At 39.8% G+C, this 17,410-nt stretch overlaps 1 protein-coding gene across 4 annotated transcripts in view; it reads right to left on the bottom strand.

Moving 5' to 3' along the window:
* Window positions 1–144: 144 nt before the first annotated feature.
* The window catches only part of ZRANB3 (zinc finger RANBP2-type containing 3), a 44,191-nt gene continuing 26,925 nt past the window's right edge, over window positions 145–17,410 (bottom strand). For 3 of the 4 annotated variants that reach the window (XM_027695875.1, XM_027695877.1, XM_027695878.1), the window contains 15 exons: window positions 15,157–15,328; window positions 14,633–14,761; window positions 13,803–13,922; window positions 12,984–13,103; window positions 12,292–12,471; window positions 10,600–10,752; window positions 9,416–9,869; window positions 8,282–8,437; window positions 7,691–7,782; window positions 6,448–6,549; window positions 4,408–4,550; window positions 3,576–3,710; window positions 2,333–2,714; window positions 1,729–1,860; window positions 810–1,407 (listed from right to left, as the gene is read on the bottom strand). In XM_027695875.1, the coding sequence (XP_027551676.1) occupies window positions 1,309–1,407; window positions 1,729–1,860; window positions 2,333–2,714; window positions 3,576–3,710; window positions 4,408–4,550; window positions 6,448–6,549; window positions 7,691–7,782; window positions 8,282–8,437; window positions 9,416–9,869; window positions 10,600–10,752; window positions 12,292–12,471; window positions 12,984–13,103; window positions 13,803–13,922; window positions 14,633–14,761; window positions 15,157–15,328 (2,569 nt within the window). In that variant the 3' untranslated portion in view covers window positions 810–1,308. Of the gene's footprint in view, window positions 787–809; window positions 1,408–1,728; window positions 1,861–2,332; window positions 2,715–3,575; window positions 3,711–4,407; window positions 4,551–6,447; window positions 6,550–7,690; window positions 7,783–8,281; window positions 8,438–9,415; window positions 9,870–10,599; window positions 10,753–12,291; window positions 12,472–12,983; window positions 13,104–13,802; window positions 13,923–14,632; window positions 14,762–15,156; window positions 15,329–17,410 lie in introns of those variants that run through there. The other variant, XM_027695876.1, reaches the window with a different exon arrangement.

Below are 17,410 nucleotides of genomic sequence, written 5' to 3'. Positions count from 1 at the left end.
ATGATGTGTAGAGAGTTGAGTTCTGCTGACAGTAGGGTCCCAGGTGTTGCCCTAAAGCTCCTTGGAGGGGACAGGGGTCAGATTGTTTTCTTCAGATAAAGCTCTAGCAAGTAGAAGTGCATTTTTTAGGATGAAGAAGAGTTAATTTTCTTCAGGGAAAGTGTTGTCATGGAATTTGTTCTCTAGATTGTTTCTGTGAGAGAAATTCCTCTGGCCAAGGGGTAAGTAAGATAAAGACCAATGTAGCTGCTGTTTAAATGTGTAGCTTCTTTAAAAGAAAGTGCACTGGGCTAATTACTGATTAAGTAAATTTTAACTTAAGCGTCTTCCCTGATACTCTTGGTTTCCTCCTCTCTAATGAAATTTTACACTGCAGTGTGGGCTCTTGTAAAGGCTATATAAACTTAAAAAATCCCTCACACTTAGTTCCCAGGCTATTCTTACTTGGTCCTTTAAACTGCTGGAGAGATGATTCCTTTATTATACTCAGGCACCACAAACATCATCCAACATTTTTTTCAGGCTGTTACCCAAAGGTGTCTTTATTACCTGAAAGCATCTTTGCTGGAAATGTCCAGTGAGTTTGGCTGTACAGAAAATGGTGCAGTTATGCAACTACCTTGTCTTAAACATTCTTTTTCTCAGTAAAAGATTTATAACTTCTAAGAATTTTTCTGAGCAGGATAACTTTACAGCTTATTTTAACTAGATGTAGTTGAAATTTCAGCCACGTCCTTTCTGGAGATGTGCTTTATGAGCTTACAACCGCCTTACAGCATTCAAGGGATGAGGAGAGACAGAGAAAAAAATCACCAGGAAAAAGAACTGTATTTATTTAAAGTAATTGTAAAGAAAGCCAGGTAAGCAGTCCAGAATAATCAGCAATCTTGTTAAGGAAAATGTGACTGTGGCATTTCCCAGAAACTACCTTTGATGACATAATTGGTAACATCTAGTGTTCCGTATCATAAATAAAATTTTAATACAAGCTGGTTTAAGTAAAACCAGAATTCAACCGACATCAGTTCTAAATGCCAAAGTCCTGTAAGTCAGGCTCAGTGCACTAAGGTTACATGCAGAAATTTAGCTTTAAACCACAGGGTCATAAAAACATGACCATAATCAAGTACCTTGGATGCCCTCTGACCCTCAGTGTGACAAACGATTCCTTGGTTTTAATTCCGTATTTTCTCCTCTCTACCAGCAGCATTGATGGGCTACTGAGATTCCTGTTAAATCAGTGCATGAGGAAAATGATATAACTGTACTGGATTCAGTGTTACATTATACCTGAAGGGATTTTGCATTTTACATTTTCACAAAAAATTTGGTGATGTCACAGCCGTACTTTGTAGCCAAAGACCTTCTCTTCAGTTGGCTTCTTTCCTTGGCCTGCTTGGCAGTTCTCTGCAAAAGAGAGAGACAGGTCTGTTCAGTGAGTGTTGAGACTTGGCACCTCTGCCCAGGGAAAGCATTAGGCCACAGTTGAGCTCCAGTCTGATTTTGCAGTACACAGCATAATAAAATGCAGATGTTTATTAAGGTGGCATTTTCCCAAATCCTGAGAAAAATGTCATAACAGTTTAATGCTGCATTTCCACCTTTGCTGTGTGGGAGGGAGAGGCTGAGGGCACGGGGGTTCTGCAGGGCTGAGGAGGAGCCTGACTTCAGGCTCCTGCTGCTGGTTCCAGGGGAGAGGGCCAGGATTCCTGGCCCCAGCACACTGACCTCCCTGTGGCAGGCTGTGCACAGAGTCTGGAGGTTGTCCAGGGAGCACTGTCCTCCTCCGCTGTACACGGGCTGGATGTGATCCACCTGCCAGAACTGCCCCTCCGTGGGGCTCCGGATCATCTCGTTCAGCTGCAGCAAACACAGGACAGGGCACAGGATGTGTGAGACAACTCCTGAGCTACATGTGCATGCTACCATCAGAACAAGGACATTCAGGGGAGTAGCTATTAATAGTTCTCATCAGCATAAACAAAGCCAGCCTTAGCATTTTTTAGTTACTCCCCCCGGACAAGCAAAGAAGTGTAAGCAGTTGGCATGTTTTCACCCAGCCTGAACTGTACAACCAGCTCTGGTATTTACCTTCACCCCTACAGAGTCAGAGCTTTGATGCCTGTGCCTTTTAGAGATGAAAAATCTGTTAAAAGACAGTGGGATAGAAGAATCAAGAAGTCAAAGGCATTTAGTTTGATTGTTTTTAAGGACTTGTTTTTCTTGTTCTGTTGTTGATGCTGGCTTAACTTTCTATCTTAAATCTGTAAGAACATCTTTGGGTTTCTCTGAACTGTCTGTAGCCAGATCAGCTGTTACTGCACACAATTACCTGCCCCAGTGGGAGGTGGGACATCCAGGAGCTCTCCAGCAGTTCCTTGCGCCGACTCCTGGGGGCGTCTCTGACGCTGAGATAAAGCTCCTGCGCGTTTTGGTGACAGAACTGGCAAACCCCGTGTTCCACTTCAAACACTTTGGTCCTGAGGTAGCTCTGGCTGGAGCGGATGGAGAAATCCTCCTGGCAGGCGTGGGAGCAGAACCGCGTGTCCCAGGCGTGGCTGCCGGGCGGGAGCTGTGCCGTGGGCTGCTGACAGCTCAGGCACAGCGGGGTCCCCTGGCTGTCCAGGGCCTGCAAATACCCTTTGGGCAGGGGGGAGCCTTCACCCTGTTCAGAATGAAGGGCTAAGGGACCTCCTCCAGTGTCTGAAAGCAACCTGTTGGCAGAGAACAAAGCCCAGCTGTTGATAAAGGAGGGATTCAGCCCCACAGTTCAGTGGGGTTTTATGCACTGTGTCTCTCCACTACATATCTTCTGTGCTCTGAAATAGCAATTTTAGCTGAAATAATACCTTGCTCAGACTGACACCTGCACACTGCAAACCCTCCACTTGGTTTACATCTCCACTTAGACAACATTTGACAATATAACAAGGCAGATTTTTCTTCTGCATATCTCACTACATTTACACATGTACACTGAATTATTAGCTGATATTATGCTGTATTCATAAAGAAAGGGTGGGTTTTATCAGGCATATACACATATAAAGGTAAAATGTTTCAGCCCCCTCTTTAACAGAAGTAAACAGAAGTAAAAAAGTCAAAGGAAACATCCTGGTTTCTCTTTACAATCTCCATGGATGCCTATTGATTTCCTGCTCCAAATAAAGCAGGATATACACTGCTTGTTAAATAACATTTTTAAAAAGGGTAATTTCTGTCTAGAATTTTTATATTCTTTTCTCTTTTTCTAAATTTTGAGGCCAAATAGAAGAAAATTTGGTGTGCCCAATTTGCTGTTGACCTCACAAGGAGGCTGAGCTAACATTTTTTTTCTTTAACTGAATCATTGTTCTGTTTTAATCAGCCTCAGTTAATTAGCAGCTATGTCTGCAGACATCAGATATAATCTAAATTGTTATAATAACAAAGCACAGCTTATTAGCACTACAGCAAGTTTCTCATGTAACTACCGCACTTCAGCAAGGCAGACACTCAGCAAATAATTTTACTACCTTAAAAAGAAAAACCTGTGGAAAAAGAGCTTAATCACTTTATTGCATTAATAAACCTACTTTGTGGATTGTTCAACAGGAGCATTTTCTTTCTTGGGACAAACCCCACTGTCCCTGGAGATGAGGCGGACGCTGCCCCCGGTGCTGGCGGCTTTGGAGAGCGAGGCTGCTGCCACATCCTCCCTGGTCACATACCTGGGAATGACAAACACTGTCACAAAGGGAACCATCTCCCTCAAAGAGTGTTCACTCTTGGCTGCTGCAAGATTGGTACAGCATATTCTCTTGAAACATTCCTCATTTTCTGGAGGAAAAATGAATAAAGTTTGGGAGAACGTACTTCACCGTACTTCTGAATTAAATGAAATATCTTTTCCTAAACCCGAATTCTAACCAGCAAACAGCTAACTTGTTTTGTGTGTAACAATTAAAAGTGACAGCAATTTGATATTGTCATTTAAAAATGACAGGCACTTTGTTCCAGTTAGGTGAAGTCTCAGTGACACTCTGGATAATCCCAGGATCTTTACAAGCTCTGGAGGACTCTTTGCTCTGTTAGCTATGTTTGAACTCACTCCTTCATTTCCAAGTAAAACCACACAAAACACAACTGCTCTTAAGTAAAACCTTTTAAATCACTTCACTCTGATCATTGTTCCAGAAACCACTACACAGAAAACTCCTCCTGAGTCCATCTCTGTACTACACGTGTGCCAGGCCCTACACACACCTCAGAAGGGTGCTGTAGGTCCTGGTAGGTTTTCTAACACCCTTCACAGATTTTTCCTACGTTTTATAGAAGGAGACAATCAAGAGGTTAAGAAACACTTGGACAATTTAATGAACTTCCTGCAGCAATTAGTTAGTGGAATTAAAACTAAACCCCACATACCTTTTTGTGCTGCTGCCAACAGACTGCTTTTTAGACAACTCCTCTGCAGCATGAATAGGACTGTAAAATATCTGACCACTTTTTCTGACAATCTTCTGCTTCATTGCTGTCAGCTGAGTCCATTCTTTCACAAACCTCAGGATCTGGCAGAGAACATGATTGTCAGCAGCATGACAGGCATTACACAGAAGTAATTCCACTGAAGAGTGCTGGGATTAATGTGTTCAACACTGGCTGAAAACAGCTGGCATAGTCAGAGAGGGTCCCTGCAAGTCATTCTTCATACAAACTGCAACTCACTCCCTCACCTGCTGAAACAGTCAAAGGGCAACAGTTTGAGCAGTTTGAGCAATTTAACCTGCCCTTCATCTCAAATTGACAGAAATCTCAAATTGACACCACCACAGGATCCTGAGGAAAAACTGATGAACTGCTTAACAAAGTATTTCAGAATGGAAATAGAGACTGGAGCATGATATTGGTCCCCTTTCCTTGTTCTGCATTTAGAATTTGAAAGTATAATAAAATAAAGGGGCTCAGAGGAACTTCATTTCTGGTACCGAATCAAATAGTTTTCTTACAGGCTGGGAAACCACAAAAAGCCCCCAAACCTTTGAAGCTGTAAACTGGCAGGACTGACATGATTGATTAATGGATTTCCTCAATAACCATAATCACAGAACAGTGAGGGACTGAGGGGAAAACTGCCCTACACAGGAATTTAGAATTTCTAACATGGCTGTTTGCTTTAGGGTGCGTGTAGAGGAAAAATGATTAATCCCATTCTCATTTCTACAACAGAAAATAAATGGAAGTAACAATATGACAAGTGAACAAGTGATTTGGTAGGTTTTTTTCCCTTTCCATTTTTCCACTCTGTTCCCCACTGAGGTGCAACTGCCTACCACAGTCAAGGTCAGGCTGTTTGTGAACACAACTATGGAAAGAATAAATACATTGGGCAGTATGGACTTAGTTGTGACTCCAGCTACATCCAGGAACAAACTTCCATATTTCAAGATGACAATGATTTTTTTTTTTCTCCTTGGAGTATTTTTCCATGGCAAATATAAAAGTGCACAGAAGACTCTCAGTTCCTCAGAGCTGGAGCAGCAACAAAGAAGTCAATGGAACAGCAGGACACCATGGAAACAGAAACAAGAAAGTATTTCCTTGATTCTTTTTAGGAACATTTAGTAATATGGATCTTCTAATCTAGAGCAGAAGGCTGAGGGACAGGAAGATCCATAAGTGCCACCCACTGCCTCTGGAATTCTTACCCCATGTTTTCAGTCTAACAAATGGCTTTGAAATCCCTTGGCAACATTTGTGTATCCCACTCATTTGCTGCCTCACAGAACAGCTGGTTTAATCAGCCACGTGTCCCTTTGACAAATTTAAGTTCCAACCTTGTTGGAGAACCTACAAAAAGAATCTGTTCGTTCCTACACAACAGAATCTGATTTTCCAAACAGGAAACTAAGTGAAGCAGATAATATTTCACATCCAGTTTCAATCTGGATTTCCTTCCTTGAGTACTGGGGTTTGCAGTGTTACTGTTCTCCTCAAACCCCATTGTCAATGGGATCTTTAGTCTGGATTTAACTGAATGTGTCAGTGGAGCTGGGCCTGACACTGCTTTGGGAATTGTTCTAGACCAAAGGAAGGGTGAGAGTGGAGCCTGCTCAGAACTGCATCCCTGGGACAATCTAGAACATTCTTGTTCCTAGTGTACTCCATTCAGAACCTTTATAAAGCTGTTTTGTTGACTTATGATTGCTGGTTACTAATCCTGTAAAGGAGAAATTAGATTCCCTGGTTGATTCCCTCTATGACATGTGAACAGGAGGCAGGATAATTTGCCAGAGTACCAGACTGCATAATTAATATTCACATCAGCATCCCTAAGATCTGCTTGCTGGGATGAAACTGTGCCTTGATCCCAAGGCCTGGAAGCATTCTGCATTTATTTTTTAAGAAGTCAGTCAAATTCCTCTGTATTAAATATGATATTGCTGTGCCAATGGAACTTGTTCTTACCAGTGCACGATTTTTTCTATGCTGGAAAGTCTCTGGTAAATCTTCCCAGTTATCCAGCTGAATGTCCAATGGAATGAAATTATGATTCAGGGGCTCCCCATCCTAGACAAGCAAACAGTTTTGTTTACAGATGCAATGTAGCACAATCTAGGAGAAAAATAATCTGTTTCAAGTGAATTATCCTCCCTTCCTACTAAATTTAGTGCCTCAAGGTCAAAACAAACACTAAGGCACAGAGCTAATGCAAGAAAAATGATGCACATCAACATACCTAAAAGTAAAAGGGCTGAAAAATTTAATTTTTAATATATCTGACTTTTTTCTTTGCAAACAGTTCAGACACACAAATTGCCTTACACTAAGAAACTGAAATTACAATCCTCTTGACTGAATTTCTAAGGGAAATGAATGATTGTAGACTGAAAATGTCACTTCATTACAATTCAAAATCAGGATTTTCAGGCATTGTTTATTATGTTTAACTTTTTTTTTAATGTCTGAAAAAGTCCTCCACTTAATTTTTAAAGCAACAAGTTGTTATCAGCCTAATAAAAATGTGTTTTCTCAGAGCCTTGCCCTCAGTTATCTGGGCTGCTTTGCAGTTGCACCTGAACAAACTGACTCACTCTGTAACTTGAAGAAATCTTCCCAGTGAACTTTACTATCACAAAATAGAAGGAATTGGAAAGTCCTGACTCTCCTTTGAATAATGACCTGGAAAATTCCTGACTGCTGGTTTCTGTGTTCCCATCACCACTGCAAATTAATGAGAATGTGCTTAGTTACTGACTTAGAGCACCAATGCTGAGCTTTCTGAAAATGTGGTGACAATATTTTATTTACTTGGTCTGTCAGAGTTCACTGTAGTTTTTATTTTAATCTTGAATGGTATTCTATTAAAATTATTTTGTGATAAGACACTAATAATAAAACAGGAAACTTAAACAACTATCAGTGGCATTTCTAAGAATGATCTAATGTATTAGCCCAATTTTGTAAGACAAGTGTTAGAAGTTATGTAGCTAGGGAATTATTACTTAATTAATAGTAATAATTACTTAATTCCATTCAGAAAAAGAACTGGAATGATAAACTACCTCATTTTTGTACATTTCAGCTATTGCAAAAATATTGATCTTTTTACATCAAATGTAACAAATGAAAGTATACAGACACATTTCAGTGGACAGCATTTCACTTTGTAATTTTAAAATGACAATAAACATGCACATTGCAGGTTTACCTTTGTATACAGGTGGATTCTATCAGTATTCCTACTTGCACAAAACATAAGGCCATCATATATTTGCAATGTGTCTGATTTATCTTCATCCCCTGTAAAGACAAAAAAATGTTGACATTAAAAAGTTTTTTCTTCATTTCATTCATTTTACTCAGACACTAAAAATAATATTACACATGTACCTAATTCCAGAACAACAGAAGATGCACAGCTCAATCTGCAAGGAATTAAGGTATCTGTGCATTTTGTTTTTCTGTTTCTCCTGGATTCCCTATCATCTGTTCTGCCTGTGCTGTCCAGAGCACAAGGAAATGCCCTCAGTTCCAATAAAACTACCCAGATTCAGAGTTGATAGTTTGGCACAGTTCTTAAGCAGCCAGAGCTGGATTTGTATGGACAGGCTGGGTTCATCCACCATCAAAATTCAATAAATGTCCCAGGCTACACCAAGACAGTCCCGTGGCAGTGTCTGTCCTTCTGTCTGTGTTTCAGAGGTGTAAGTTTTATTTAAAAGCTGTTTTTGATGCCACAGGCATTTAATTCAGTTTCACAGCAGGACATAACCATTCTTTCACAGGAACCCCACTTTACCTTCTCCACACTTTTTTTCACTTTCTCCATTCTCCATTTCCCCCAAACCTTCTCTCCCATCCTCAGCACTGCACTCTGCTCTCTCCTCGCTTCTCCTGGGGCTCTCTGACACATCTTCCTCAGTTTGGCTCGTGGGAGCTTCACAGATTCTCTCAACTAAAGATGAAGAAACCAGAAAAGTGAGGATTTATGTTGCCTGTACAGGTACCTCATCAACACCCCTCTGGAGACAGGATCATGTCACTGAAATACAAAGAAATGGCATTTTATTCTCTAATATTACTGTGGTGCAACCACTCAAAAACTGGAGATAACTTTAGTACTAAAGAAGTAAACACACGGAACAAAGCTTTTCATTTCTCAATCTCACACCCCCAACTTAATGTCAAAATGCATATACTAAATAATCCAAATAGCAATTCTATATTATATACAGCCACTGTATGCCACAAGCACACAAAGCAGTTCTCCAGGCATTGATTTATACCTGGGAAATTCAGAAGTTGTCCTTACTTGAACAAGCACAAAGATTTAAATGTAACAAATAAAAAATAAGTAAAAAGAACCTTACTCCTTCATTTACAACTGAAATGACAAATATGGGCATGGACTTATAAAAATGTTCCACCAATTTTCCAGACAGCTTGAAAAAAATTTAGTACAAGTAATCTACTGTGAGCTGTTGGAGAATGAAAAGCCATATTTTGCAGATAATGTCTCTCATGACAAATATACAGTAATAAAGTTAATAAAACACTGATACCACGTTGCTTAGTTTTGAAAGGTAAAGAAAAAGTTTGCCTCTTAATTGTATTCAGAATACTCAAAAACCTCGAGGAAAAGGAGAGCTCCATTTTCTGCAAAGAAAACTGAGCTTATACTCTTCCTCATGGAATTTATATCCTGTTAACATTTATGTGAATTTTCCACTTGTTTCAAATTGAACTCATAAAAGATCCCTGGGGAAGGCAAGATTAGGAAGGATCACTGGGCAGGTATCTGTTCATGTAAAGGCACAATTTTTCATATTTTGCCTGGACTTCTAAACAGCCACATGCTCAAAAGGTCTGTATTTTCCGAGATGAATCACATCTGGAATGAGAAATGCCTGTTTTTCTGTGCCCCAACACTCACCACTGCTGCTCTGAGGGCACCCGCACATCTCACAGTAAGGCAGCAGGTCGTGGTTGGTGTAAGTGCAAACCTTGCAGTGCCAAACTTGGTTTTCAGCTGTGCTTTTGCTGGAAGTGTTTAAGCCACAAGGAGGGAGTTCACTGTTATTTCCTGAAAACAAGGAGGGCTTTTCTGCAGTCAGAGATGTTTTCTTTTTATCACTGCAGCTGCCTGGGGTAGATCCACTTGTGCTTCTGGCTCTTTTGGCTTCGTGCTTACAGGTGCTTTCAGGGCAAACTGGATCCCCAGCATTTACTGGTGTGGAATCCAGGTTTTCATCCTCTTCTTTTGTGACTTCAGAAGATTCTGTATCATTCTGTAACAATTCACTGCCAGAAAATCTTTTGCGTTTCTTCTCCGTGGAGGATTTTGGGGAAAAGAAGGAACGAATGTCGTGCTGCTTTTCCTTCTCAAACTAGGAAAGAAATAGAGAATTATAGAATCATGTAGGTTTGGAAAAGACCTCTTAACCCCACTTGTGACTGCATCAGGTGGTGTTAAAATTATTAGTTTTCTCCATTAATATTACCTTCTAATACAAGTAGTTGTTTTTGCTTTGAGGACAGAAACAAAAGATCCCTTCCTTTAAAACCAAACTGTGAGCAGAAAAAGCAATTTAATGTTTCCCTCCTGTTCTGTGAAAAGTATTTTCATAATTCTCAGGAAAATTCTGAAATAGCATTACTAGAAAACAAATATACAGAACTGGTATATTATATATACTGGATATATATGTGTGTGTGTGTGTGTGTGTGTGTGTCTATATATATGTGTGTATATACATATATATATATATGTGCCTTTTTGGAAGGTGCCCATTACAAGGAAAGGCTTTTAAACACTGTTTTAAATAACAGTCAATTAAATTCAGAACAAGTAATAAAGATGTAATTTAAACAGAAATTATTTGGTGGGTCTGTCACCTAAACATAACACAAGGACCCCTCAGAAGCCTGTAGCTGACATTTATCCCCAGCAGAGCACTTTTCCCAACTTCACAAAAGTTTTTAAATGGAATTTACATTACTTTTTCCTACTTATTTAGTGTTTCTCCCTTAGTAAGTCTGAAGTGCACAGAAAGCTCAAGCAAACAACAGTTAGAATTTTTAAAAATGAAATAGAAGAATGTAATTTCCAAGACTTACATGCGTAAATAAAAGTTCATTTCTGGGATCTTCTAGACTTTCATTTGGGGTCCAAGTCTCAGCAAAACTCAAAAAATCCCATTTCTCCTTATCCCCTTCTTCAGCCTGCATCTTCTCTTTCCTGCCATTCAAGGTGCTGCCTGTGACTTTGGCCTGCAGAAAGACAAGTGCAGAGAGTTTCCAAGGAATTCACGCGTTGGGGAAAATTTATTCACCTATAACCACTCAATTTGCTTCCCTTGCAAACCTAATTCAGCATTTGCAATGGGATAAACTGCTGTAATTAAAAATAAGTGATTAAACCTATTCTTCTTTCAGCATCCATTTGTGCAAGAGTAATGCCAAGTCCTGTATTTGGCATACTAGGAGTAGTATGCTGTACGCAAAATGTCAGTGTTTATTAACTTGAAAGAGAATATATGGTTGTGTACATCTCTAACAGTCTTATTATTGTTCTGCTTGGCACGTGGAGACAAACAAAGGCAGAATTAATTGAAAGCAGCAGTTCAGTGACAGAACTTGCAAGGTAAATTGCTATTGAATTACTGAGACCCATCTGTGCCATGTTTAAGGAGACTCATAATGCACCAGACTGACAGATTTTTTTTCAGAGGTACCTCCAAGAAGCAGAACACAGAATTTCATACTCCAACTGTATGTCAAGTACAGTTTGCAGTACCTGGATTCTTTGAGCAGTGGTTATTTTTCTGAAGAAGAGGAATATACTGCCAAACAAATGGGTACCAGTGGAGAACAAACCAACAGAACCACTGCAATACAGGGGCAGCCAAAGGCAGGACCCCCAACCATGAGCTCACATTTGCATCAGAATAAACCCTGTGTAGTCACAGACCCAAATGATTCTGAGACCTGGTGCTTAAAAGGTAGTTCCCTCCACAGTGACACTTGGGGCAGTGTCAGAGCACAAGAGCTCACAGAACACAGAGCACTGACACACCTCAGTTACCAAGACAAGACACGAGTGGTACCAAAGGTCACAAAAGGTCACAGAAGCAAAACAGTCAAATTATTTTTCTTAGTCCTGTGAACTGCCCAAGATCTTCCCAGTAAGGAAAAAAAAGCAGACTGGAACTATCCTAGCTTTAAACTGACAGAGGGCAGGGGTAGATGGGATATTAGGAAGAAATTCTTCCCTGTGAGGGTGGAGAGGCCCTGGCACAGGTTGCCCAGGGAAGCTGTGGCTGCCCCATCCCTGGAAGTGTCCAAGGCCAGGTGGGATGGAGCTCTGAGCAACATGGTCTAAAGGAAGGTGTCCCTGCCCATGGCAGGGGGTGGAACAGGAGGAGCTTTAAGGTCCCTTCCAACCCAAATCATTCTATGGTTCTAAGGTTTCTAACAACAACTGGGTAATACCAGTGGAAAATGGCAACAGAAGATAAGATCAGTGTAATCTTGGATCTACTGAAGAATTACCTGAGAATGCCTCTGCCTCTCAGAAAGAAAGTTGAGTTTAGGCACAACACTCATTCAGTTAAAACAAAAAACATAACAAATTCCAGTTGTTATGAGTGAGCAGAACACTGTAAAACTGCAAACTGAACAACCAGAGCAACAAAAGGCTGGAAGATAAAACCACCATCTCCTGTAGATGTGAACCATCCCGTTCACCTTGGCAAAGTGCTCCCTGAACCACAGGGAGTTCCTGATCCCTTGGCTCCACCCCACACCCACCTTGCGGTTCAGCATTGCCCACATGAGGGTGTCCATGGTTCCCTTGGCAATGAGGAAGTGGATGTTCACAGAGCTGCTCTGCCCAATCCTGTGTGCTCTGTCCTCTGCCTGTTTTATGTGGCCTGGATCCCAATACAATTCAGCAAACACCACATGAGTGGCAGCAGTGAAGGTTAAACCCTAAGGAAAATAGGTAGATGCATCTTAGAAAAAAGGTTCCACACACAAACAACTGATTATCTGAAGCAAAAGAAAGCTAAAGGTTGTACAGGACATTTTTATATGGAAGAAAGAGCGGCCACCTCGACAGCAGATGGGCCTGTTATACTGATTTCTACCTTGGGCCTCAGATAGGGATAAGTAAGATAAAAAAAAATACTTCAAAGACTGCATATTGTTTTTCATTATGGAAGTAACACTTATTTCTTATTAATCTGGCATTTTTAGTGAAATAGAGTTTTTCCTGATTATTCAAGAATGAGATGCTGCTGCTTATCATCATTTTTCCCAAGTAATTTCAAGAGAAGCTTAAAACAGTGAATGTGATTAGTGCAAAGAAATGAAGACCTGAGTCTGCAAAAGACAAATTGCATGAAGATAAATTGCCTTCATTAAATCACTTCAGTCACCAATGACTTCAGTACCTACAACCCTCAAGTATATTATTCACCGTATTTTCTTTTCTGTCCTACCTGCCCAGCTGCCTGAATGCTCAAAATAGCAACCCTGGTTTCAGGATCCTTCTGGAACTGATTGACAAGGTGAATCCTTTCTGCAGAGGGGACACTCCCATCTATCCGAATGTAGCGAACCTGTAACATCACAGCAGACACAAAATGACACTGTCAGGGTCTGCTTTGGACCCAATCCGCCTCTGTCCCCCCAGAAAAACATGAGAACAACTGTTCTATTCCTGGGATACATCAGCACTCATTTGCCCTTGGAATTACAATTAAGCCTCCATCTAGAGAAGTGTAGGCTTAGTGTTCCCTGGTTACAAAAGTAGAAGACAGAACAAACGAGGGATCTTAACATGGAATATTCCACAGAAGAATCTGGAATTGCCCTGACATGCTTTATTAAAATTCCAAGCATTTAAAAAATAACAACAATATAAAACAGCAAAGTTAGCCACCACTGCTAGCAATAGCTGAGAGTCCACGATCAGAGAAATGTGAAAGTTGTCTGCCAACAGTTTTACTGCTTTGAATGAAACACTCAGGTGAGATGATAATGTGCTGCTAAAACCCCAAAAAAGTAGACAGAGGCACTTTGGTAGAAAAGGTTGGAAAACAACTGCCTACAGCATTGATTTAATAATAATAAAGTATCATACCAGAGTGTGTTTACATCAAACCACATGATCCCTTTTAACCAAGTGGCACTGATCTGTATAACATGTAAAATCCTAAACTCCTGTAGTCATGTGCAGTTCTCCTGAGTTCAAACACAGCTCCCATGTATTTGTACATCTGAAGTTAAATCTGTGAGCACACTTGTTCACTCTTTACCTTGTTTTCTATGACAGCCTCTGTGCAGGCCTGCAGCATGCTCAGGTGGTGGGCAAAGACAAGGAACTTCAGCTTGTCATTCTCAAGCATCATTTTGATGTAATCCTTCACTGCTCCTGCCTGGAGTAAGAGAGTGTATTTCATTTGAACCATATTATGTTCAAATAGACATTTTATTTTAAGGTCTTTTGATCCCTTGTAATAGAAAAAGGTAAATTTCCATACCTTTTGTTATCCACGTTAAGACTTTTCAAACTCTAACATTGCTAAGTATAAAATGATTCAGATTTAAAAAAATGCCACCACTTGATGCCTTTGAAAAACCCAACTCATTCCTTCAGAGAGGAAAAAATTATCCTGGAAACATCATATAATTACATTGCACGTCTTCTGACTAGGATGTAGATAAAGCCCTTTTTAATTACATTTATCTGATGTTTTAATCCATATTTGGAAAAAAACAAACATATTTCAAAGGGACAAGGTAATGTTTAATCAGAACTTCTGCATCTGCACCCACATAAAACTATACATCAAAACTGAAAGAATAATTCTGATACTTTCATGATACCATAATGATAAAACACTGCTCTACTTAAGCATTCATAGAATCCTATTGTGTCAAATGCAATTTTCAATATCTTTTACAAAAACTATTAAAGTAATGATGACAGTTAATAACAAAACTTATCAGTGATCAGTTAATGCAATACCCACTGCAGCAGCCTTCAGATTTCCCTTTTTCCACTAGAATGGGGTTCTGCCTGTTCCATAAACATGCAGGGCAAACCAGAGTGTTTCTTCTACTAAGAAAAGCCTTCCACGCTCACCTTGGCAATGGCTGTTTCTTTGTACATCCGTGTGATCAGATTCATGACCTGAGAGAAGTGGCTTTCAGTGGCATCTGGATTCAGGTTTCTCATTAATTTCTCCCACTCTGCAAAAGTGGCATTCAAATTCTAGTAGGCAGAAGAGACCAGAGGTTACACACACAGTACAAAGCACGTTCTACCTCAACATGTACATTCCAAGTATGAAATGTTTGGGAACTGAGTGCTTTTGAGAACTCTGGCAAATTTGGCTAAAAGTAACTGTAGGATTCAAAATCTATGGGAAAAGAAGACAGAAAAAAGGATTGTACTAAAATAAAGACAAATTTTATCTCTGATGCAAAAAAACCTGCTTTGTAACGTTCTTTGTGTTATATTTTAAAGAGAATAACAGACACACCATGCTTTATATTCACTCAGTCTTTGTACTGCACATAATAACACACATATAAATGCAGATGGATACACAGATATTCCTATTTCCTAACAAATGTGTTTGTAGCAAAAGTGTAGCAAAAATGTACCTTTGCTGCGGCCTGGGGGAGGTCAAAGGGAATGCGCTGCCTGACTTTGGGAGGCAGCTGAGTTAGAACATCATTCTTCAGTCTTCTGATCATTATTGCACTTAAAAGTTGATGTAGTTCTTCTAAATTTGAAGCCCCTCTACAGTCCCATTGAGCTCTTTTCCCAAAAAACCTGGAAATGAAAAAAATCAACACTAGATCTTCCACATTCAGTGGAAAACTTCAGTACGTAATTAATTTTAAGACAGGCTATTAGATATGAAAGTGTGCTAGGTAACAATCCTTGGAGCTCCTGTTTGTGCCAGAGAGGTGATTGTTTTCCCTCTGATTCCTTCCAGTGCTGAAGTCAGAGCTGCTTCAACTTCCCAACAGCCCCCACTGCCTGCAGGAATTACCATCCATCAGCTGCACACAATCCTCTGCCTAATCTGCACTGCCGTGTCCACAGGGAGCAGAATTTTCAGGTATGATTTTGGAACTCTTGTTTCATAAGAAGAATGAACTACCATGAGAATATTCTTTATTACATTATAGGCAGGAAAGTCATCACAAAAACTGAAAGTATCACCATTAATATTCCTTTGTTTCCCTCCCTGAGAATTCCTTCCTAGTTACTGTCAGAGGATTTAAAGCTTAAGGTACTGTCTTTACATGTAATACTATTTAATGAGTGCGGTTACATAGAGGAAGTAGGTTTAATGTTAAAAAGTTAAGGTTGAAGAGAGAAAGAATTTATTAACTCAGTTTTCCTTATTCTTTCTTTGCTGTTTTTAAGGAGGGGTTGCAGCAGGAACAGCAGCTTTGCACTGTCAACATTGCCAAGAGATCATGAAATAATGAAAATGAGAGATTTTGGTGCCTTTGGAGAAGAGCCTAGATAGCATTTGCCAGAGCCAGAGGAGTATGTTGCAAGCATGTAATTTTTATTTTAAAAAATCTAAAAAAAAATATTAGATAATTTGAAGTCTTAATGAGCTTATCACCAGTGTTCTAATTGACTACAGTCACTTGGGAAAGCGGCTGAGGGAATCACTTCTGACTGGTGAAGTATTGGCACAACACACTGGGAATGCTGCAACACCTCCTTCTCCTATCCCTGCTTTTCTGTTTGTATGGCTGTCCTTGTAAAGGTCTCCTCCCTCCATCTTCACTGGGGATATAACAGAAATGGATGCAAAACCTCCCAGGAATAGTTTGGACCTCACCTTTCAAACAGGTGTCTATGGACACCTCAGTGAAAACCACCCACAACATAAAATATATGCACAAAATGAATCTATGGAGTTTATTACCACAGGATGTTTTGTTTCAGCCAAGTCATGAAGAAAAAGTTATTCCTCTGAAGCCTGCCAAACCCTGAACTTCATTTTTATTACATTTATGGTACTCCAAAAATAAGTTAATCGTCTCTGATTGAGTAGCTACACCAGGCTGTGCCCACACACACTTGTGGTGTGAAAATTACAGATGCATTCAGTCAAAACACCATGGAAAAAATAGCATTTCTCTGCCTGAAAACTAGACAGTGCTCTTCCATGGTATTTGAAATTAAATACTGATAAAATGTGTATGATGGAGGGAGAAAAACAAGTTTTATGAAAATGAAACTGTCATTATTACTGTAAAAATTAAACCTAACTGCCATCTAATTTACTTGACAAAAATCTGTTATTTTGAATACATGCAAAGTTGGAGATATGAAATTTTTTAGCTAAGAAATTTTTTAAAGGTTTTTCCCTTCTTGTAACTTCTCACATTCCAGATTGTAACATGGAGTCAGATGGGTAAAAGCAAGCATTTTAAATTGGAGCTGCTTCTATCCCCTCTGCTTTAGATCCTAGCTAGAGAAACCATCATTAAAATAAAGCTGAGGCAGGCAAGTCAGAGGGAAATGAATCCTCCTTAAATTAATAACTCAAAGCACATGAAACATATAAACTCATGAAAGATGCAAGAGAGAAAAATGGGTTAAAATTCATGAGTTACATGTGGGGAGAAGTGTGTAATGAGCAATGTCACTACACAAATTGGAGGCAGAGGGGTGGACAGGAATTGCAGTGGCTACATCGGATCCCTCAAACAGAATTACAAACACTACTGTGCTTTGGGGAGTTTTATTCACTTACTTTTATTCAGTAAAGCTGTAAAATAAAGAGACAAGTATTGGACTTTTTTTCCACTCAGGTATGGTGGGATAACAAAAAACCTGGATCCCACAATAAAGGGAGATATAAATTATTACATGAACATGAGC

The sequence above is a fragment of the Neopelma chrysocephalum genome, unplaced genomic scaffold, assembly GCF_003984885.1.
Source record: "Neopelma chrysocephalum unplaced genomic scaffold, ASM398488v2 Primary Assembly neopelma1_103b, whole genome shotgun sequence".
In the NCBI taxonomy this organism is placed as follows: Eukaryota; Metazoa; Chordata; class Aves; order Passeriformes; family Pipridae; genus Neopelma; species Neopelma chrysocephalum.
The sequence above is the reverse complement of the archived record's forward strand: the minus strand, read 5'-3'. Positions and strand labels throughout refer to the sequence as shown.